Here is a 23291-nt window from a genome sequence, read left to right on the forward strand (position 1 = left end):
AAAAAATATTCTAAATAAAACCCTTTCATCATTTGAATTGCGAAACAATTTATTAAAATGCAAATTAATTAGCAAGTAGAGCTATTACGTTAATGAAATCACCTTTCCATAATACAGAATAATTGTTTTAAGTAAACTTAATATAATTCAAAATTAGACTTTGAAAGGTTTACTTACTCGTAATAATAATAATAAAACACTTTATTGTTCACCACAAACAACACACAGAACAATTACAAAAAAAGAAATACAGTACAATTTAGGCGGTCTTATCACTATAAAGCGATCACTTTCAGACTGCCTATGGAGAGGACAGTTGTATAAAATTATTAATATTAATTTAATGAAATAGGAAGGCAAATTTTGTAATTTTAATTATTCTCATTTTAATGTATTTTTTATGGTTTTACTGTTATTAAGTTACTGCTAATGAGTTTATTTAATAGGTAATTATAATCAATTGGAACAAAATAAAAGATTTTAAAATAGCTGCTATGTGAATCACGCCTTACGCCTTAATGGTTCAAGAAGCATTTCCTATTTTTAGTTCGGAATGGACAAATCCGATTTGTCCATCAAACTGCCACGTGCTGTTTTTCAAATGCGAGGATGTTTTCTTACATATTCGTTAATGGTTGGAAATAAACAACTAAAAATAGAACTTTCTTATTTCTGATTTAGCAATTCAGAACATTTTTTCTACTCTGTTGTGTATTTTGAAAAAGCTGAGGCTACAACCCTAGTTGCCAAAATGCTATATTGAGTGGACTTAAAACACTCGTCATTCCAAGTCTAGATTCAAAAAAATTTTGTATGTTGTTTTATTTTTTCCGACGGCATCATAATAAATTAAAAACCAGACTTAAGAGTTTTGCCAACTCATGCCTCTCTTTTAACGCATTACGTCTTTAATAATTTTAATAATATCATAAAAAATATTTTCACAATCAACCGACTTCAAAAAAAGGAGGAGGTTCTCAATTCGACCCGTATGTTTTTTTTTCTATGTTTGTTACGCGATAACTCCGCCAATAGGCTAGTTGCCTAAAAAAATTTTTTTAGTCCGTAATGTTTAATATCAAAAAATATTGGACACGTATATTTTTATTTGTCAATCTAACAAATAATTACATAGTTATGGTGCGTTGAAGTTGCGCACGACGTCACAACGTGCGGCATTTTTAAGCAAGCGTTGACGTCACGGGCCTCTTCTTATGAACTTTGGGGCGCTTTATCTCTTTAAATTTTCATTAGTTTGAAAAAGTGAAAAATACGTGTAGAGTATTTTTTGATAAGTTAACTGACGGACTAATTAAAACTCTTGCTTTTTGACCCAGGCAACATCCCCATTATGAACCGATTGGAACAAATCTTTTATCGGCGTATAGGTAGGTAATACCTCAAGGGTGGTCCCGTTTAAATTTAATAATAAAAAAAACAACCCCCAAGGGTGGAAAATTGGGGATGAACTTTTTTATACGCAACTAGCGGCCGCCCGCGACTTCGTACGCGTGGATCCTGTTTTACCCCCTTTTCCCAAATTTTCTTTGCTATAAACCTCACGGAGCCCGAGACCTTTCCAACGAATGCAAAACCGTGGAAATCGGTTCGTGCGTTCTGGAGTTATAGCGTCAGGGAGGAAAACCCGACTTATTTTTATATAGTAGATATCTCCGCCGATTATAAACCAATTTGAACGATTATTTTTTTGTTGAATAGGTATTATTAAAAGGGTGGTTTCATGCGAATTTGAAGAAAATATTTCACCCACAAGGGTGGAAAATTGGGGACGAACTTTTTTATACGCAATATCTCCGCCGATTATGAACCAATTTGAACGATTATTTTTTTGTTGAATAGGTATTATTTGTGTTCACGCATTTGAAGTCGGTTTTTTTTTAAGTTATTATTCTTCACAACTTAATAAGTAGGTGTTAGCTATCATAAATATAATAATTCTACCTTTTGTAATAGTTACAAGAAAACTTTATAAAGGTCAAGTTACGTCTTTAAAAATATAAGTGGGCGTTAAATTTTCTTTTATATTCCCACTTTTATCAATTTGCAGTCCAAATGTTTGGCAATATTTTTTCGGTTAAGCTCTTGATTGTGGCCTGGAGGGAAGCTCTTTAGGTACGGCCAGAAGATTCGGTACTCTTAGAATATACGTTATGTTGCTAGGTTATGTTTTTATTTTTAGATGCTCTTGGCGTTTTTTCATAATAGACACATTACTTAATCCATGAGAATTGTGATAAATCGATGTACACACTGCAACACTGTTAACTATCTATTTCCGTTTTTGCTCTCGCTCTCATCAAATGGTGATTATTTGCGAAAGAACGAGATGACATGACGGGCAATTAACACTGTTGTCGATATGCGATAGTACAATCAAATTTAGAAAAGGAACACATACCTAGGTCGTTTTTAAACTGTTAAATATTTGTTATAATAAATTAAAATAAGTAACTTAATCAATCTAAAATACCACACACAGCGGTTTAAAAGGAGCATTTTCGAATAAAAAGAGATTGTAGAGTAAGTGAAACATAAGTTTTAATGAAAACGCAATTAAATATTAAAAAAGCTAATACACAAGCCGTAACTGGAAGCCCGTGGCTGTTAAAGCATAAACTGTAAACAATCTTAGAATAAAACAGGCCGCAAATTTATTGTATCCCACGGCTTTGCTCGAGATACATAACGCTTTTAATGATATTGATTTCGTTTTGTATAATACCTATCGACTTTATTTAGTAAGCTTGAAATTTTATAACTAGATAAAAACACACGTTTATTAAAGATCACACTTTTGCAATGCTGTGGAAANTGACCGTTCTTCTTTATCATCATCATCATCATCTCAGCCATAGGACGTCCACTGCTGAACATAGGCCTCCCCCAATGCTTTCCATGTTGCCCGGTTGGTACCGGCCTGCGTCCAGCGCCTTCCTGCTACCTGCTATATTTCCACAGTTATCCATTAAGGGTACCTGTGGAAATTGCAACTACTTATCTAAATATACTGCAACGAGGATGAAAATGCGTTTTGGCTTGAGCGTGCTCAATTGCTCAAGATAATCAAGTATGCACTTTTCATATTAAATTCATCATTGAGTAGAGAAAAGCACGCTTATTTTACTATGCTTAAGCTAAAAATCTTTCTTTCAAAAATCAGTTACATTGTTTGATTCTACAGCAAACTGTTCATCAGTTAAAGTGCTGGAATCATGTCAACTTATAAAATAAAATCACATCCACCAGCTCCCGGCTCATTCCAGGGTCCATTCCAGGAAAACCAATAACAATTTTAGTGTTTCTTTTACCCTTTTTATTGTTATTTCGAATAAAGTCCGACTAGCAGCTATCCGACCTACGTCAGATTGGTCCAGGGCTGTGCCCTTGGGCTGCGACTTTTGTAAGCTAAAGGTTCGTACTCACTAGAAGGCGACACCCTTCACAATTTAATATTTTTTCTTTTGTCGCTCTGGAGAAATTTCCATTCGTCGCTAGACTATTCCACTTTGAACTTTCTTTATGTCCTGATTTTTAACACGTTTTTATTAGGTCGACTTGTGTGAATGGAGGAGAGAATCCGCAGGAGAACCAAAGTGACCGATATAGCTCGCAGAATTTCTAAAATCAAGTGACAGAGGGCGGGGCACATAGCTCGTAGAGATGATGGCCGTTGGGGCAGAAAAGTTCTCGAGTGGCGACCACGGACTGGAAGACGTAGCGTGTGCAGGTCTCCTACTAGGTTGACCGACGATCTGGTAAAGGTCGCGGGAAGAGCCTGGATCCGAGCAGCGCAGAACCGTTCATTGTGGAAAGCCTTGGGGTAGGCCTTTGTCCTGCTGTGGATGTCATTAGGCTGAAACGAACGAATGACACTTTGCTCAATAACAACATACGAAAAGAAAACGTATAATGATTGGTCGCGAACAATGTTACAGTAGATAATTCTTGCAACCGATCCCTCCTCACCCTCCTCATGAAATTCCGCATTTTTCCTGATGTAGGTAACACAGTTATTTTTTTTGTACTTTTATGTCGTAGATCTGGTTAGTTAAAATCCCACGTAAAAAAAGGTTTTTTTAAGACGATAGGTAGTGACAGGCATCCTTATTCAGGTTTCACAAAACGGAATGCCTTCGGAATGTACTGGTCCAATCTCTTATTTGCCGTGACCAATTTTTCGCTTTTCCCAAAGATTGGGCCCCATATGCATAAAGTCTGTGTTTTAATAGACGATTTTGCTGAAAAGGGTCGGGGTGAATTTTTCGCTTGATAACTCTGGATGTTTGGCGCAATTCATAGCACATAGAGGACGCTGATTAATATAATTTTAGGCTGTATTACTTGTTGTGCCATTAATATTACCAAAAATCTATCTAAATTAACATAATGATCAATTGCTAGAAATACATGTAACATAGAACTTCCTTTTTTGAAGTCGTTTATAATTAATACTCTTCACTGACATAAATTGTCTATGATCAAGCTCACGATGCAAAAATGACATTCCCAATGTGAATGTTCTAAGTTTTTTATGAAGCTCGTTTTTTTTTTCTTTTCTTTAAATGTAGTCCTATTATTCCTTCATGCCCAGCTATCTTATAACTTAGACCGTTCCCAATCAAGAACCGTCAGTTATTTTCTAAGTTTCAATTTAAATTTTAAACCTCGTTTTTTTCTTTTCTTTAAATCCAAGCCTTTGATTGTTTCTTGCCAGCTATTTTATAACTTGGACCGGTCGCAAAGTCAACACACTGGTGCCTTGCTCATGACTTTCTGACACGGTCTCAGATTTTCACGAACTGTTGGCCATAGGATACTCCTTTGAATTTTCGTGGCAGTTTCCGCTCTGATTCAGTATTCATGAATCGAATGAAAGTATTCCAATTTCGTTAAATTTAACATCGGTTTATTTTTCTCGCTGTCAAAATATTTGCTTGCTGACCAGTCCATTTCGACATTGAAAAATATTGGTACAATCGAGTTCATAAATATATTGGCAATGCCAATGTTTCAAAATATTGTAGCGCAGTAACGCAGCCAATACTGAGCTACCGCAACATGTTTTCTATGATTACATTCTATTGATGTTTGAGTTTGTATTGAAATATGAAATATTATGATCGTTAAAACGCTAAAAATATTTTGAAATATTGGCACTGCCAATATATTTATGAACTCGACTGCACACATCAAGTTTTCATCTTTTTTGGGGACTTGATGTATTTAAAACTTTTCCTAACAACAAGTACATGGCAACTTCTACATAGTTGATAAATACTTTTCTAAAATACCGTTACTAATTATTTGAAAATAAATGAAGAAAGTCAAGATCTAATCATAATCAGTAATTTAATCAGGTGATTAAATTACTGATTATGATTAAGTATAGATTAAGTAGGTACTTAACTCATTCCAGGTTTACTTTAAAACAAATCAATTAATCAACTCACCAAAAAAGCCGAAAGCAAAACGACTGAATCAGTGCTTAAAACTTTGCAGTCATTAGGTGTGCATGATTAATATAATTAGGAGCACCTTCGAAGCCCTAATGGGGCCTATTCGCTTTGTTTTAATGACCTCTTGGCGCTAATGATGTGAAAAAAGGTAATTTGCACCCCTGCTGAGCAGGCGGCAGTGACATTCACCTTCATTATTCGTAATACTTTGTAAGTACGGTTAATGATAATTTTATTCTTATTAATCATCACTTCAAGCTTAGTACGTAATTGATAGATGTGACTGATTGTTAAGTAGTAGATAGAATAGTGGTCTTGTATTGATGGAAATCATGCGTTATAGATGCTAAATTAAAAATGGGATTTTCGTCATAGAGTTTATCTTGTATTCAGAATGCTTCGAAGCAGGAATGATTTTGGACAGCTTTTATTCGTTTTCCAAGACAAGTATGAATCGATTAAACTAAATATTAAAAATGTCTAAACAGGTACCCTAATCAAATAAATATTTACATATATGTAAGTAACAGAGAATAAGTATTTTGTGTAAGACACCCATAATTATTAGATTTATTGAATTCAAATCTTTATTTTGCTACTGGTAATTCAGTGGCGTGGTGGAGCTCTCTGAAGTATAAATAACTGATGATGATGATCAACTAAAATGTCGAAAAGACAATAACTTAAAATCTAGACCTAGACCAAAAGGCTGATATAGTGCGGCTCCCTAAGGCAAAACTACACAAACCCCCAGTCATTCCCTAAACAACAATAAACCCTTAATGNAATTTAACATCGGTTTATTTTTCTCGCTGTCAAAATATTGGCTTGCTGACCAGTCCATTGCGACATTGAAAAATATTGGTACAATCGAGTTCATAAATATATTGTCAGTGCCAATGTTTCAAAAGATTGTAGCGCAGTAGCGCAGCAAATACTGGGCTACCGCAACAGGTTTTATGAATAGTTTATACGATTACTTTGTATTGATGATTGAGTTTGTATTGAACTAACATTTTTTTGAAATATTTGCATTGCCAATATATTTATGAACTCGACTGTACACATCTAGTTTTCTTCTTTTTGGGACTTGATGTATTTAAAACTTTTCCTAACAACAAGTACATGGCATCTTTCTTCTACATTGTTGATAAATACTTTTCTAAAATACGGTTACTATGTATTTGTAAATAAATTAAGAATTTACTTATTATGATCTAATCATAATCAGTAATTTAATTACCCACTTAACTCATTCCAGGTTTACTTTAAAACAAATCAATTAATCAACTCACCAAAAAAGCCGAAAGCAAAACGACTGAATCAGTGCTTAAAACTTTGAAGTCATTAGGTGTGCATGATTAATATAATTAGGAGCACCTTCGAAGCCCTAATGGGGCCTATTCGCTTTGTTTTAATGACCTCTTGGCGCTAATGATGTGAAAAAAGGTAATTTGCACCCCTGCTGAGCAGGCGGCAGTGACATTCACCTTCATTATTCTAATACTTTGTAAGTACGGTTAATGATAATTTTATTCTTTTTAATCATCACTTCAAGCTTAGTACGTAATTGATAGATAGATACGTAAATGACTGATTGTTAAAGTAGTTGATAGAGTGGTGGTCTTGTATTGATGGAAATCATGCGTTATAGATGCTAAATTAAAAATGGGATTTTCGACATAGAGTTTATCTTGTATTCTGAATGCTTCGAAGGAGGAATGATTTTGAACAGATTGTATTCGTTGTCCAAGACAAATATGAATCGATTAAACTAAATATTAAAAATGTCTAAACAGGTATCCTAATCTAATAAGTATTTATATGTGAGTAACAGAGAACCAGTATTTTGTGTAAGACGCCCATAATTATTACATTTATTGAATTCAAATCTTTATTTTGCTACTGGTAATTAAGTGGCGTGGTGGAGCGCTCTGAAGTATAAATAACTGATATTGATGATACAACTAAAATGTCGAAAAGACATTAGGCAATAACTAAAAATCTAGACCTAGACCAAAGGGCTGATATAGTGCGGCTCCCTAAGGCAAAACTACACAAACCCCCAGTTATTCCCTAAACAACAATAAACCCTTAATGGCCCCAGCAAGCCGTTAAGTGGTCCCCTTTATTGCTAACCCGTACCAACCATGTACGTAAAATTAGTTTTTTAATATTCATTGTTGGGTTAGAAAGTTTTGTCATCAAAAAGCCACAAAAACAATGGTCATAACTTTACCTGTAATGAGTTTTATGAACATTTACGGTAGGTTAATGCCACAATACCTAATCTAGTTAAGTTAGTGAGGGTCTTTAATTTAATTCCTAAGCAATCAATATTGCAATTAATCAGATTATGTATGAAACTTGCACTATTAAAAACTACTAATACTTATAATCAGTCGGCCGTTTGGTGTAACTACTATGCCGAGAGGTCCCGGGTTCGATTCCCGGCCGGGCAGAAATTGAAATGATGAATTTTAATTTCTGTGACGGGTCTGGGTGTTTTTTATGTATAATAAGTATGTATTTACAAAAAAAAAGTATTTAAGTATGTTTATATCCGTCGTCTAGTACCCATAGTACAAGCTTTGCTTAGCTTGGGACTAGAGGCGCAGTGTAAAATGTCCAAGGATATTTATTTTATTTATTTATTTATTTAATTAGAGAAACTATGATAAATAATTGAATGGGTAGAAAGTAAACTAAAGTTAGAAAAAACATGGACAATAGAGCCTGAGAAATTTGAGGGTTGCCCTGATGATGGGGCATCAGATGCAGCCTTGGTGACAGTGGGACAAAGTTATAAGTAAACCCTATCGATTAAAAAAATAATTTGATGAATAATTCACAATTGAATTAACGGAGATATGGGTGATCATAGTAATAAGAAAAGTGGAACATCTTCCATTTTCGAAATCGGTTTATGACAAAAGTAGCTTTCCGGCCGCGGCTTCGCCCGCGTGGAATTTTGTTTGTCACAGAAAAACTTTATCGCGCGCTTCCCTGTTTCAAAAACCGGGATAAAAACTATCCTATGTCCTTTCCCGGGACTCAAACTATCTCTTTGCCAAATTTAATCAAAATCGGTTTAGTGGTTTAGGCGTGAAAGCAAGACAGACAGACAAAGTTACTTTCGCATTTATAATATTAAGTATAGATTTTGGTTCTAATTCACTATCATTATAATAATCCTACCCTAACGACTTGTAAACATTTTATCTAAATAATTAAGTCACCATTAGCAACAAAGCATTGAATTGAGTCATTGCGTGTACATTCCTTAAGAAAGTTAGAGCTTTCCACGTGTACTTAATGAAACTCATTACGAAATGAACCCTTTGACTAATGAACAAATTGAGTAATTAGAACCCTTATAAGTAGACAGGGACAGATTTTTTGATCATTCCTTGTTTTAATTTCTAACTGCTACATACTCCGCATAAATATATTTTTTTGCTAATCGAGTAGTAAGAATTGAAAATGGAAAACCAAGAAGTTGTATACAACGAGTATGGCTATTGTTCAGACCTGAGCCTAGCTTTGGCTAAGATTGCATTTGAATCACCTATTTGTCGGAGTGACTTTGTAAGTTATTTTGCCTTTTTTCTTTTTTGTGTATTGTTTATGTATTTTTCTTATCATTTAACTGTCCATTATTTTTTTTTAATAGTCCCTGCAAAACTTTGTTGTGTTGTTTTATTAAACCCCAAGTTAAGCCAGTTTTTATACCTTGTATAACCGTGTTGATCTTCAATCTCTTTTGTTCCAGGTTTACAAATGGCTCGACGACCACCAGCCTTACTTCTGCACGCCTCTGCCGAAGGTGATAACCTCAATATGCAGCTACTCGTATGGCCCACCGCAGATACATTACTACTACAGCCAACCCTTGACTGTTACGCACGGTTTGAGGAACATAAAACTTCCTTACATCGTCCAAGCCCCCTTCAGAATATCTCCGATGAAACCTGTTTCATCAACATCATCATCATAATTTTAGCCACAAGACGTCCACTGCTGAACATAGGCCTCCCCAATGATTTCCACATCGCACGGTTGGTAGCGGCCTGCATCCATCGCCTTCCTGCTACCCATTATCAGGTCGTCGGTCTACCTTGTAGATGGACGTTTGGACGTCCCTGTTTATTACTGATTTATTGTGATCTAAGCCTTTGTAAATATTATGTAATTTGTAAGTTATTTTTTTAATAATAAACGAAAGTTTTGTATTATATTTTTTGTATCATTTTACATATAATTTCATAACACATCAGCCCATTGTTACATAAACTAAGTATCATTTTAATTCTAAAGCAACTTTACATCGTCTAACTAGGCATAGTATATTTTGACGATAGTGGTGTAAGAATCTTTTGGAATATTTATTTATAGAAATATTAAGAAAGTGAGAAATTGCTTCAGGAATAATAATATTAATCTAACAATCGAGCTCACGCGTACGACACCCCATACAAATGTAAGAATTAATTACTCTATTACAATACTTCCCCCATATATCAAATAGCACAATAAACACATAATTTCCCTTTATCTGTCATATTAATTACTGCGTGGCAAGTTATAGTTATGGTTAACCCAAACGAGAATTCCACAGTAAGTCCTACCAGGCCTGTTCATCTCCGCGAGTTTGCATTGAAAACAAAACATACGCGACTACCCCTCCTGCGGTACCTATTAGACAGGACAATCACGAGCAAGTATTTTTTTTTTTTGACGCACGCACGTGTATTCACCCATTTGCATTGTAAAGATAATAATAAACTATATGTAAAAACGGTGGTGTAATTAATACTGTGCAGTATTTTTTAACTGCCTGAATAATAATAATATAATAATAAATAATAAATATCCTTGGACATTTTACACTGCGCTTCTAGTCCCAAACTAAGCAAAGCTTGTACTATGGGTACTAGACAACGGATATAAACATACTTAAATACTTTTTTTTTGTAAATACATACTTATTATACATAGAAAATAATAATAGAAACACAAAATATAATTCATGCTTATTCATTTCCTCCGCCAATTTCCGCAGTTTGGCACCTCACGTCACACATAATTTTACCGAAGTCAGCCCTATGGCTTCGGCGCAGTACCGATCACTGACGTTTGTCAACAAATGGTGCTCGACTCTTGAGTCAAGCTAAATCACACCATATTGTTAATGACATTGAGCATACATTTTTTTAAATACCTTCGCGAAGTAAATCTTCTGTACGTAGTACTTATTATTATTCTGTGGTCCTATTCTCTGTACCTACGATTGTCCGAAAACAATTTATAGTTGACAGCTTATCTGACTATACGGGGCTTAACTTTAAGCCTAGGCGCAGACCACCGACTTTTGGTTGGCCGATAGTTGGGTCGGGCTGTTGATCAGTATGGAGGTGTATGAAAGTGCGCACACACCAATTTGGTATCGGGCGATTCTTCATTACAAATTAGAATCGGGCCCATTTATCGGCCAACTAAAAGTCGGTTGTCTGCGCCTAGGCTAAGACTAGATCAAACAAAAAGGGTTGATTTTACTACTCAAATACAACTACGTTTTCTACAAAAAATCTAGGATCCCTTATTAAATGATTGATTGCATATACTGGGGCAGGAAAGTTCTTGAGTGGCGACCACGAGCCGGAAGACGTAGCGTGGGCAGGCCTCCCACTAGGTGGACCGACGATCTGGTGAAGGTCGCGGGAGGTGCCTAGATGCGAGCGGCGCAGGACCGGTCTTTGTGGAAATCCTTGGGGGAGGCCTTTGTCCAGCTGTGGACGTCTTTCGGCTGAAACGAACGATATACTGATGACAGTGTATACGGGGACCAATTTAGAGAATTCAATATTGGTCTTGTAGGAAAAGTAGTTATATTAGAGTAGTAGAATCAACCCTTTCTGTTTGATCAAGTTTAAAATTTACAGCCTATACAAATTGCAAAATTCCCCCATACAAATCTTAAGATGTCATAAGAAGGCCAACCGGCCATAGTGGAAATCAATTGGAATTGGGGGAGGCCTATGTACCTATGTTCAGCAGTGGACGTCCTATGGCTGAAATGATGATGATTCATCAGATCCTTGATGTGTCGAATGAAGTCAAACCTAATAAACCTAAATTTCCAACTCCTCCTATGTTCTTCTGATTAATTTCGTTGCGGGTCCAATAACAGTAACTTTCCCCGGGACAAACTTGACCTTCATTGGTTGGGTTTTTATGGCGGTCAAGCTGTAGATCCTGGCTACACAGGAGTTGCAGTGGTGGGAACGAGAGGTGGGAATAGTCCGTTACCTTGATGTGTCGTTTTCCGTGCCCATTATGGTAGTAGGCCTACCCAAGATAAATCCATTGCGGTGCCGATGTAGCACTTTGATTTATGAACCAAGTTGCGACACGCCGCTCGTTAGCTTGTAATTTGAATGTTTCAGAAACGTTTAGTGGAGGATTAATGGTTAAAACAATTACACGCACTGCTAAAGATTCTTCGCTCACACATGATAGTTAAACAATATTGCTTTGGGTAATAAGATATTTTAAATAACGTGTTGCCATAATATTCAAACCCATACACCTACTTAGTAAGTTGAACTCTCATTAATAACTTATTTAGTGTTAAAAATAAAGAAAAAGCTTTAAATCAGATATTTATATGTTTTTTTCCTAATGGAAAAGCTGTTCAGCTTTAGTCACTAACAAAATAAAAATATTAACAACTAATTGAATAAGCATAAATTATGTTATATTTCAAGTTATACCAACTCGCCATATTGTGTGTTATCCAATTTTACTAAAGAAACCAATTTTCACCCCGAACTTCTCTACTAGCATTAAAAGCTCTGTTAAAAAAGCAATCTGGCGGCACGAGCTTCCGCTTGAAAGTTGCAAAGTTTCTGCATTCACTCGACTAGTCATGTCGGAGAAATAAACTATTGCTTTGATGAAAATTGAACGGGAAACTAGTATCCACTAGTTCGTATATTCCACTAGTATATATCTGGCGCTTAGATGCAAACTTATTGTAGCCCGAATGAGTTTTCTTCGGAAAGAAGTCGGGAAAAATTTAACAGTGTATCTGCATTGAACTTTTCGTGTTAGTCGATTTGTGGAAAGTTCATGTTCTGTACCTATTAAAAGTTTATTCAGGCAGACGTTAAGCTGATGTTGTATATTATGTTTTAAAACCGGCAGACAGTGGTGACTCAGTTTTTTGCGGCGCTTCTTCTCAGCACTTGCCAAATGTTTGAATCGAAGCGCTGGTAAGGCAAAAACAGAATGAGACATGTAAAGGCTCCTTAAAAGCATTTGACGATTTGTAAGTACTATTTTAATTAGTCTACATAAATAAAGATAATTTTGATTTTGATTTTATGGTGATCAGTGCACATAGGAAAGATACCCAAAAGCTTAAACAATATTTTTTGTATGTCGTTTCCACATTGTACTTTTATTTATTTATTAAATAAAACCGCCTTAGTAACACACCTTCTTCTTCTTATCGCGTCGACAACAAACTTACACAGTGTCAGCACAAAAACTCCGCATCATCGTTCTCAGTGTAATTATGCCAAATCCTCCATATCATGCCTCTAGTAAAGAGAGAGTCGTTTTTTAACAGTGGAGACTTAAGAATTACGACCTGAGGACGATGATGATGGTGGTATTTTATTATGTTGATTCTACATTACATCTACATCTACCTATTAGGTACTCATTACTCGTTCAATTATACACCCTTGTTCTGCATATTCAATAAAATAAATAAACCAAGTATAATTGGGAAGTGTCGATTTGAAAGCTTAGCCGATCTCCTAAATAATTTCATTATAACCAAATCTAAAAGAGGATTTACACTTTACGACTCGACTAAGCCGACCATCGAGAAAAGCTCCGATAATAGATTGGCGAGCAATATCTTTGGGGCACGTAAAATTTTAACGGCCCATATTTTAGTGCGGACAAAACGCATTGATTAAAAACCCCATTGAATTGCCATCGGGACGTTATCGGTCGGTAATTACGGAGATAAATGAGCCTTGATAAGACTGGAGATGCGGGATGCTTGGGATAGCGAAAACAGGCGAAATTTTTATAATGTTACAAACAAGGACATGCTTCTTCTTAAAACCGTCAAAACATAGTTATTTTAGCAAGTAAGTACCTAGATAATACGTTAAACTATTATTTCCTTCATATATTTATATTAGATCTGGAAATAATTAATGTTCTGTGCCAAATAAACGATTTAGCTCAAAAAATATCCTTAGACACTGCGCCTCTACTCCCAAAGTCCCAAATTAAGCAAAGTTTGTACTAGGAGTAATTTTGTTCATTACGAGTTTATGAGTGTAACCTATCTCAAATTATTATGATGAATAAATAAATCTTAGCTATCTATCACATTATAATTCAAACAGCATCTTTGGAGAAATTAATGACTCCTAAATAAGCGATACGATTGAAAGTAAGTAATATAAGTATTTTTGTAGATCTTTACATACCTCCTTATTAAAGTAAGTCGTACCTGAATTGTAAAACCCACACGTTCCCACTAAAAAGTTTTAAATGGTCCGATCCAATAAATCAGTACCGAGCCGTCTAGTATTTGAACTAGTAAATTGCCTTTTGAAGATTGAACTAGGTTTGCCTAAGTTATTAGCCTACGTCTACAAACAGATCGTAAGATTGCTATTTACCATCAAATTAGATCAAAAGTACCTACATTTTTAGTCCACTATTTTAACTATGAGTTTAAACGTGAAGACTGAAGAAATTGTGTTTATAAACACAATTAATTATAAATAATACTAACGTGAATTTTTGTCCGTCACTATTTTCTTGCATATTTACGATTTCTGTGGGGATGGGGACCTTTCAGTGGTTATCAAGTGTTTTCAAACCCTGGTCTTCCTAGTATAAATAAATAGAAAAACATACTTTAATTATTTAACAAAAACCATGAATATAACTTTCTTATCCCAACATAAGAATTTATGAGTTGTTTTACGCAAATTTTATCTACACTTTGGAACCCTAAATTATGGTATCGGTCTTTAATAGCCCTAAGGCTAATTTATAAAACATTGTACACAGCTGATATCAAGTTCAAATTTTAGTCACCGGCGATATTTTCAGGCACCTAGGTAAAGCAGCTCAGCAAAATAATCAACCATTGTTTATTATTAACCAACTTTATTTAGTCGGGCAGTTAATCAGTATGGGCATGTATGGAACTGCGCACATTACACCGATTTGGTATCGGCCTATTCTTCATACAAATTAAAAATCGGGCCCAACTATCGGCCAACTAAAAGTCGGTGGTCTTTTTACCCGTTTAGATTGGACTAAGTAGGTATAAAATTAATAGGTATAATAAAACATTTAGCAATGGCAATATAGTTCTTGCTTTTGATAATTTTGATGAGCTATTCTCAAAAAGAAAAGTACTTACCAGGATCTGCGTTCTCCAAACTTGTGTTTAACTCCAACATTAACATTAAAACTTATCACAACACACACGGAACTTTTGTATTACGTAGGTTCATATTTTTCACCCATTTATCACGTTAAATTTACAACTGGTTGAGACGACACAGTCACGCGTCATGGTCGCAGGTAAACTGCCTAGGATGGCATCTGATCATGGTGTCATAAAAGTCTTCATCTACCCGCATAAAAGTTTTTATTTGTACTATGAGTACCGTCCAGAAAACTGACAATTGATTGATTCTCAAAAATATCATTTTATTGTTCATTTTAAAACAATAATAAGTATTCAAAATAAATGTAAAATATTTTCAAAACAAAATTTAAACGCACTGACACTTGTTTTTTTCTTTGTTCTTTTTTATGTCAATAATTTGGGTTTTGGGAACCATGATTTCGCCAATGTCACGGTACACACGGCCACAGTGTTAACTATCCATTTCCGTTTTTGCTCTCGCTCTCATCAAATGGTGATTATTTGCGATAGAACGAGACGACATGACCGGCAATGGGCAGTTAACACTGTTGACGATAGTACTGTGACATTGGCGGAATAGTGTGCCCTCAGTGGCGAAAAAACGCAAGTTCATCGCCATAAACCAAAGAAGACGAAGAAGACGATAGTACTTATGCACTGGTCAGTCTGGTCACTGGTGCTTGCAATAAAATAATATTGTAGTTTCAACTGACTAAAATTAATTATTTTCATCTTTCTTTCTACGAAACCGGCCAAAGCCAATATATGTAGATGACATTGGTTTTGTCCCTACTAAGTTTTCTCCAACTCTTCGAATCATCATAAAAAATATTGAATTGGATGTAACAAACTTAATTCGACTTCTTATGCATTCCCGATCGGTCCGAATATTAAAGTCCAGGTCATGAATTATTAACATCTCAAAAGGACACCATTTTTATTTTATTCGGACTGATAGAATAATCGAACTCTTATACCCTTTTTAATAACAAGATGAAATGATACGAAAACTAATTTGGACTTTGGCACTGAATTTTTTCGTCTGAAATGTAATCCATTATTTATGAAAGGCGCAAATTATGCTGAAGACTGGAAATATTATCATCTTTTGATGAAAAACACTCGACAACCTGTATAAATGTTTGAAATATGTACTTACTTTTGAATCTAAGATGCTGTAGGTTCAATCGGGTTCAAGTAGGTTTTAATTAAGAATATCTTATAGAATTTGTAGTACAAATGATACATTCTTTTGCAACCCAAAAATAACTCACTGATTTAAGTGACTAATTTTTGGGTTATAAAAGAATCTATTATTTTTATTCAATTAACTTTGCAATTCGATACCAATCTCAATGTGCAATGTCCTAAATTACCTGACTTTTTTTACATAGGGTGAGAGGAAAATAAAACATCAAAATTATAATCAGCAGTAATATTTTAAATTGCTTTGAATCACAATTTGTAGTGTTTATAGATTATAATAATTACAAAGGAAGATTATTTCTCAAAGTACACTTATCCGACAGACCGGCCTCTCGCGTCCAACTGTACTAAAATAGGGAATGTGTTCAGTGCGAAGGTAGGTACACTCGGTAACATACAATTGCTTTCTTGATCACAATATATTGAATACAGGGTGTTTTGTAAACCAAGTGATCGAATGTCGGACAAAAGCGTTTGAATTTAAATAAAATAAGTTTTGTGAACATTTTATGTTTTTTTATTTATATTTTTTATTACTTTCCTGTTTTTTTTACTTTTTATGTTTTTCTGGCATTGAAAGCAATGGAATAACGTTTTTGTCGATACATTTGACCACTTTGGTTACAAATAAATAACACTAAAATATATAGCATATTTTAACAGCACAGATAGTACAGAATTGATGGAACCATGTCAAAATAAGGTAAAGGTAAAGTTAACTGAAAATGGAATGTAGTGTATATTCAATTGTTAAATAAATAGGTATAAAACAGTTTGCTAAAATTAGTAAAAAATATTTAAATAAAAATCTTTACTTGCCTAATGCAAACCTGAACTCGATAGAGTACTATATAGAAATCAATATACATAGACATAATATTATTTATTGCTAGAAAATAACCACCAAAATCTATACTAACTGTGCAAAATGAATCATAGGAACAACTTTAACATAAACGCAGTCGTTTTAAAAGTAAGACTTTGTTTTTTAGTCACTCGACATTTTGACAGAGGTAAGTTCACAATTATTTATGGGATTTTAATCCCAAAAGTTCACCACCATTTTGTATGGCCTTTTCTCCACGATGTTTATTATAATTATTCGTTTGATCAATAATTTGCCTCTTTCAGAATATAATCGGTGACTTAAACCACATTCTATTCATTTGTTTGATTGAAACTGACAAAATATATTTGTTTATTTTAATATGATTGCTTCCAAACCTTGTTATCTTTCAAGTTGTACTATTAGAAAATAAAATTAGTTAAAGCTCTTGATGTGTACAATTAATGAATATTGAATAACCTCAAACAAAAAGTTGGGTGGGAAGAAATAAAACAAAATCAATATTAACACTAAATTATATACACGTTAGGTGAATATAAATCGCCTAAATAAACTTTGTATACTTCTATATTGCTTTAGGTTATTATAAACTATATAAACATTACGAGACAGCTTTTCTGTAGTTACTGAAAACTTTTTAAGTGACATACAGGTTATAACAGGAGATCCTATTTGATAGTCAGTTTCAATCTTACATTCCCATGAACATTCCGAGCTCACCAACAAGCATTGACTAGGTACACTTCCCATCATCCAACACCATTAATACATCAATCAACAGAAATCAAATAAATCATTGGACATCACAAGCCTTAAATACGTCCGTTGGTGTTTTAGAAACCTTGAAACTTGGCAGTACATAACAATGACTTATTTTGCTATAATGAAGAACTTATCATACAACGCTTAGGATGGCATAAACAAATAATGGTTCTAAAATAACTTTATAAAATTAGCTAAGTATTATCACTAGAATATAAAAACTGTAAGCAACAAGTCTATGGTTACTCTGTAAATCGGTTTCACTTCGACTCTACATGTCTCTGTCTCTCACGTAGAATTTCTTAAATGTATAAGAGAGAAAGAAGAGTTGATTATCGAAATCGTTTTACGTAGTAGACCCGCTAATATCTAAAAAGGTTCGGGCTGTAACGTTAACATGCAAAACAAAAATTAAAACACAATAATTAGCCTATTCGAAACTAAAATATTTGGCAACGCTATCTTAGACTTTTTAAATAAGGTCGATGTATACAATTAACTAAATATTTAAGTACGTAACTTAACATTATTAAAATGAATTCTTACAAGTTTTACAATAAGTATAATTGCAAATTAGCTATAAATAATGCTACAACAAAAACTCGGTTACAGCCCTATGAAACTTGAATAGCATCTATAAAATACAAACAATGGACTAGTATCTAGCATTATCAAAAAAAACTTTAACGCTTTTCAAAAACCTCATAAGTATTTCTAAGTGATATGCAATACGCTTTAGGCAGGCTCGTTTCTGTTAAAACAATTTCCTCGAATATTATCCAAGCAAGCATAGCGTAAAGACTTCTGCCCACTTCATGATAATAATAAAAATTGCTGCTATATGGTATTGATATTGAATAGGTACGTATTTTCAAAGAGTTTTGGAGGCGTAAGTTTTTTATAACATTTTATAATTTCCTTATTTAATACGAATAAACTTAACTTTAAGAACTTCAGGCTACGCGATCGGTGGTGCATTTTTGGTAAAATGCAATCAATATTTTAAATAAAGTACAACAATATCTATTGGAACTGTCTGTAAATGCTTTTCATTAATTGAAAATGCTTTATTGCTGCTTCATACTAAACAAAATTAATACCTAATTATTATTTGTAACGTCTTATCTCGGTAATAATACTGCCATGTCTTGTATTCCATTAAATGGTGTAAAATAAATAAAAATATGAGTGGGCAGATGCCTTGTATTCAATATTAAAACGCCGTAGAAAATCAATATACTTGACTATATCTAAAATCTATCCTAAAAAAATAACTAGTAGATGCTCCAAATGAAGGTCTTTGCCGTTATCACATTGTAAAAAAACTTTTGCCTTTGGCATAATAATTCATAATAATTATAGCATTTATCTACGGCCCACACGAACTCAAATAACCAACCGTAGTCTCACTAAGTCCAATCCAGTACCTTTAGTAACATTACTATCATTTAAGTCTTAAGGATTACTTACTAAATATGAAGTTAAAATGTGTGAACAAGCTTCTTATAATATAATAATAAAAAGTATTAGTTAAACTTTTAATTTTAAATTCTATGTATAGATTTCAAGATTTTTTTATTATTTTATATATATAAGTAGTAATTTATCTAACTAGTTCTACATCTAGTGCACTATTTCTTTAGCAGTGGTCAAAACTAAGGTCAGCCGTCGCTCTGCTCCTTTCCTTTCGTGAAACTCACAAAACATTAACGTAGGGTCCAAATTATTGTTTTGACCTCCATCCCGTTTAAATGGGGGTAAAACAGCCCTTGTCTCGAGGCATTCGGCGCTACTCATGCCAACTATTTCAGCCTAACAAGAATTGAAATACAGAAATCCAGGAGTTGATACTTCACCTTTTTGTTTACAGTGTCGACTTGAATCACTAAAATATTTCAAAAGGGAAATATCTTAAGAGGCATTGAAAAGTTTCCTTCAATCCCATTGAATTTCGAACATGAATAATAAGTTTTTTTTGCACCTCAAAGTTTGAACTGTGAAATATCGCTGACGAAAATCCAGCTGATTCATCCTGAAAATTGCCCTCGTTTTCATAAAAGGAGCACCTCAAAGGCCGCACTAAAAGCTTCCTACAACTGTTTGTGACGATCGTGTGGATAATAAAATACTCTCTCTTTACAAATCGGAGTTACTTTCACCACAAAAATATTATTGCTTTCGGAGGTTCTGCGTTGCAGTTAAAAATATTTTTTTTTTACATTTCTTTGTGTATTTTTTCTCCACGTTCATCGGCGCTCGTAAGCAATCGTGCACGCTATCCAAAAATATATACGCATGACCACTAGCTAAACGAACTATTTATCCATTTGAAATAAAACAATGAGATAATAACTTTTATGGAAAATTAATACATCAAAACTTTTGGCGCAATACATTCTCGAAATACTGTTTTTGTATTCGCCATTACTACATATACATATATAAATATAACATCTTAAAATTAGCGATCCAAAAATATGAAATATACATGTTGTATTCGCGCCCTCGGGTGCCCATTGACCTTGCAAGCGAATCGCGCCTCTATTTCAATTGCCGTCAACATCGTTTTCGCTTGTTTTCGTAGTGCGACTTACATCATTTTGCCACCGGAGGGTTTGCCGCCACAACTGGACGGTTTTCTCATTCTACGTCGCGTGACTTTTCATTTTTACTTGATTTTGACCACGTTTACTCCAAACGAGTTCCAAAGAATATAAGTCCAAAGATTCGTAAGGTGTTTGATACTAGTTGAGAGTAAAGGGGGTGTTACCTACAAATTTCAACACTGGGCCTCTCGAAAATGAAATAAAAGAATCTAATAGAGGAATATTTAACTCATAATTAAATTTTGAAAATAGTGTTAAAGAAGATTTACTGAAGAAATGTCTAAATTTTAATTTAGTCAGAGAACTCAATAAACTGGTATCAAAAGAATTCCGAAGTCACCTGATCCTTGGCCCTGCACAAGCAAAGCAATCTTAGTCGTTCGTAACTTTTGCTTTATAAAAATACGAATCGAAAATATCTCGACGGCTGTTGTCGTCTTATGGTTAAGCTATGATTACTCTAATCCCTTAAACTATATCTATACTACGTTAAAATATCAGAGAATTCAGAAAAAGGGAATATTTAGGTAGTTTATTTCTATATTAAGTGGTGCACAACCTTTTTTTTCATGAACGCTAGATAAGTATGGCATTTAGCTTTATCGAGGATCTATAACCAAAATTAGTATCTAATGAACTAATTGTAGGTATAAGAAAATTCATTAACGATTTCAATAGTTTCGTTATAGGAACTAGGGATGAAGAAACACAAGTATCGATCTCGAACTATATTGACTTTTGTCAAAAAACAAGAGCGGCAAGATCATCAGTAATAGTTTTGTAACAGAATACACCAAAATGTTAAATAATAATAGCAGAGATAAGCTTCCAAATTTAGATCTAAGTCTACTGGAATTTAAATAGATCATGTTCGATGATACTCTAAGGCGTCGCTGCGTAGACTAGAAAACAATTAACCTATTTAGGCTGGAATGAAACCTATATTGTTAACTTTGACCAATAGTCAAACTATAATAACTGCATAATTACTTTTTATTTCCTTAAATACGATAAAATCTCAAAATACTCACAGCTCGTCGGGTTTATTGTATTTTACGCTAGGTGCAACTACTTTATAAGAACAGTGGCTTTTTAATAATTTGAATTTGTACTTAACCTACATAATTTTAGACTCCGTCGTCGAAATCATCAATGGAATCAAGAATCCAAGTTTTGACTTGATCCTCTAATGTCGTAAGCAAAATAACCAACGAAACGCCTAAACGTTTTAGTTTAGGAAGGTAACCATTGAAATCATTAGCAAATAAACTAAACTTAATAGCCAAACTTTACTGACCCATTTTAGATTACGTGGAATTGATTCGACATTTTTCATTTTTATAAGAAAAATCAGCCAATACGTTGATGATCTAGATAAATTACTTTACATCCAATTTAGAGTTTTCAAAAATATTATGATTCCAATAAATGTCCTAAACAAATGTCTCAAAAATACATTATGAAAATATAATACAAATACGATAAAATTTATACTAAATATAACCCTGTCTATGACCTGAAGAGTTTAAAATAAAGAAAAATCGAATCCAAACTCTGAACAAGTCATTTTAAAGGAAACAGATAGATCTACAAAACTAAACAAAGACAAGAATTTGAATAGATTTCGTGTTTGTGAAAGTCAAAACTTTTGTATTAATCATTATTATAATGGCTATTACAAAACGACAGGTTAAAATTTAAGTAGACAAGGCCCGAGTTATCTCACAACTCTAAGAAGAAACCTGCTTTGGAATGTTCTAGAGAACAGTTGAAAATATACGCTTAAAAATAAGCTTGAATTAGGTTCAAGTAGCAGTAAGTAGATACAGTGTTCTCAATTGACTACGTTATTAGAAAAGGAAAGGTGTGTCCTTGAAATAAGATCGTTTGTGTAACGGAGGCAGTCAAAGTTTTTGATGAACTAAAATTTTGTAACGAAGGTGAACATTTTCAAATTGTAAATGTAGGTTCTTATAAAGCAAATATTCGAACAACAAATTAAATACCAACTTACAATCAAAGATGTTGCGAAAGGAACAAAATCGGACACTTGAACTGTGCTAATCTCTTTCAAATGAATAGTATCCACACCGTGGGAGTCGTATCTAGGCTCCTCACATTCTGAACAGCAACTCTAGAAGTAGGTCTTCGTCTGCATTCATTGGTGATTGCGGAGCTAGATAATCGACGACCCTAGAAATAAAGTTTATGTTATCATGCTGATGATCCTCTGTCACTCTAGTCTATGTAAAAATTTATCCAACAATAACCCCTTTAAATTGCTGGATGAATTTTTAGACTTATCTTTTAAAGTAGGTATGTTTTAGTGGCCAAAATACTGACCGGTTTTAGCATGTACCTAAAACAAAGAATATGGTCTTCTGTGGAAAAGGGTACCTATGGAAAAAAGTGAAAACCAATAGCACCTTATATTAGTGACTTCATCGTACTTCTTCGAAGCTCATTCTGGACCGACGTACAAAGCTCTAAATGGAGTATTTTGTAGCTTTCTATTATGATGGGAACAATTTTCATATGTGTTGAAAACTGTTTAGAAAGTGATGTCAACAAATAAACGGTTAGTGATGATGATGATGATGATGATGATGGTGGTTACCTATTGGGCGTGGGTGGTGTACTGGTGATGCGCGGCGATGAGCTTGGGAGGGCAGCCGGCGACCGCAGGGCCGCCCTCACGCTTTCGGCTCGTGCGCTCTGCAACCTGCAAGCGTTATAGGGTTAAAGAATACTGGGCATTGTACCACGCCGCTATGGTAAAGAACTGTATCAGGGTACAGAAACTGGATCAGGCCAAGCATTCGGAGCGTTTCAGAGTATACAACGCTGTTTTGTAGAAAGACTCTTCGACATTGCACGGTTTTCGTATGTATTTGTCTGACTCAACCCACGCATTT

The 23291-nt window shown here is 34.2% G+C and overlaps 2 protein-coding genes across 2 annotated transcripts in view; one reads left to right on the top strand and one right to left on the bottom strand.

Annotated features, from left to right (window-relative positions):
- Nucleotides 1-8869: 8869 nt before the first annotated feature.
- On the top strand, nt 8870-9527 carry LOC114362129 (uncharacterized). Its single transcript, XM_028317400.1, has 2 exons — nt 8870-9065; nt 9250-9527. Exons 1-2 carry the CDS (start codon nt 8961-8963, stop codon nt 9472-9474), a joined length of 330 nt encoding a protein of 109 aa, XP_028173201.1. The 5' UTR covers nt 8870-8960; the 3' UTR covers nt 9475-9527.
- Nucleotides 9528-16412: 6885 nt separating this feature from the next.
- The window catches only part of Camta (Calmodulin-binding transcription activator), a 63780-nt gene continuing 56901 nt past the window's right edge, over nt 16413-23291 (bottom strand). The window contains exons 19-20 of the mRNA XM_028317307.1: nt 22994-23098; nt 16413-22569 (exon numbers count right to left, since the gene is read on the bottom strand). Coding sequence (XP_028173108.1) covers nt 22491-22569; nt 22994-23098 — 184 coding nt within the window. The 3' untranslated portion in view covers nt 16413-22490. The remainder of the gene's footprint in view (nt 22570-22993; nt 23099-23291) is intronic.

This window comes from Ostrinia furnacalis, unplaced genomic scaffold (assembly GCF_004193835.3).
Source record: "Ostrinia furnacalis isolate ACB-3 unplaced genomic scaffold, ASM419383v2 OfSCF0388, whole genome shotgun sequence".
In the NCBI taxonomy this organism is placed as follows: Eukaryota; Metazoa; Arthropoda; class Insecta; order Lepidoptera; family Crambidae; genus Ostrinia; species Ostrinia furnacalis.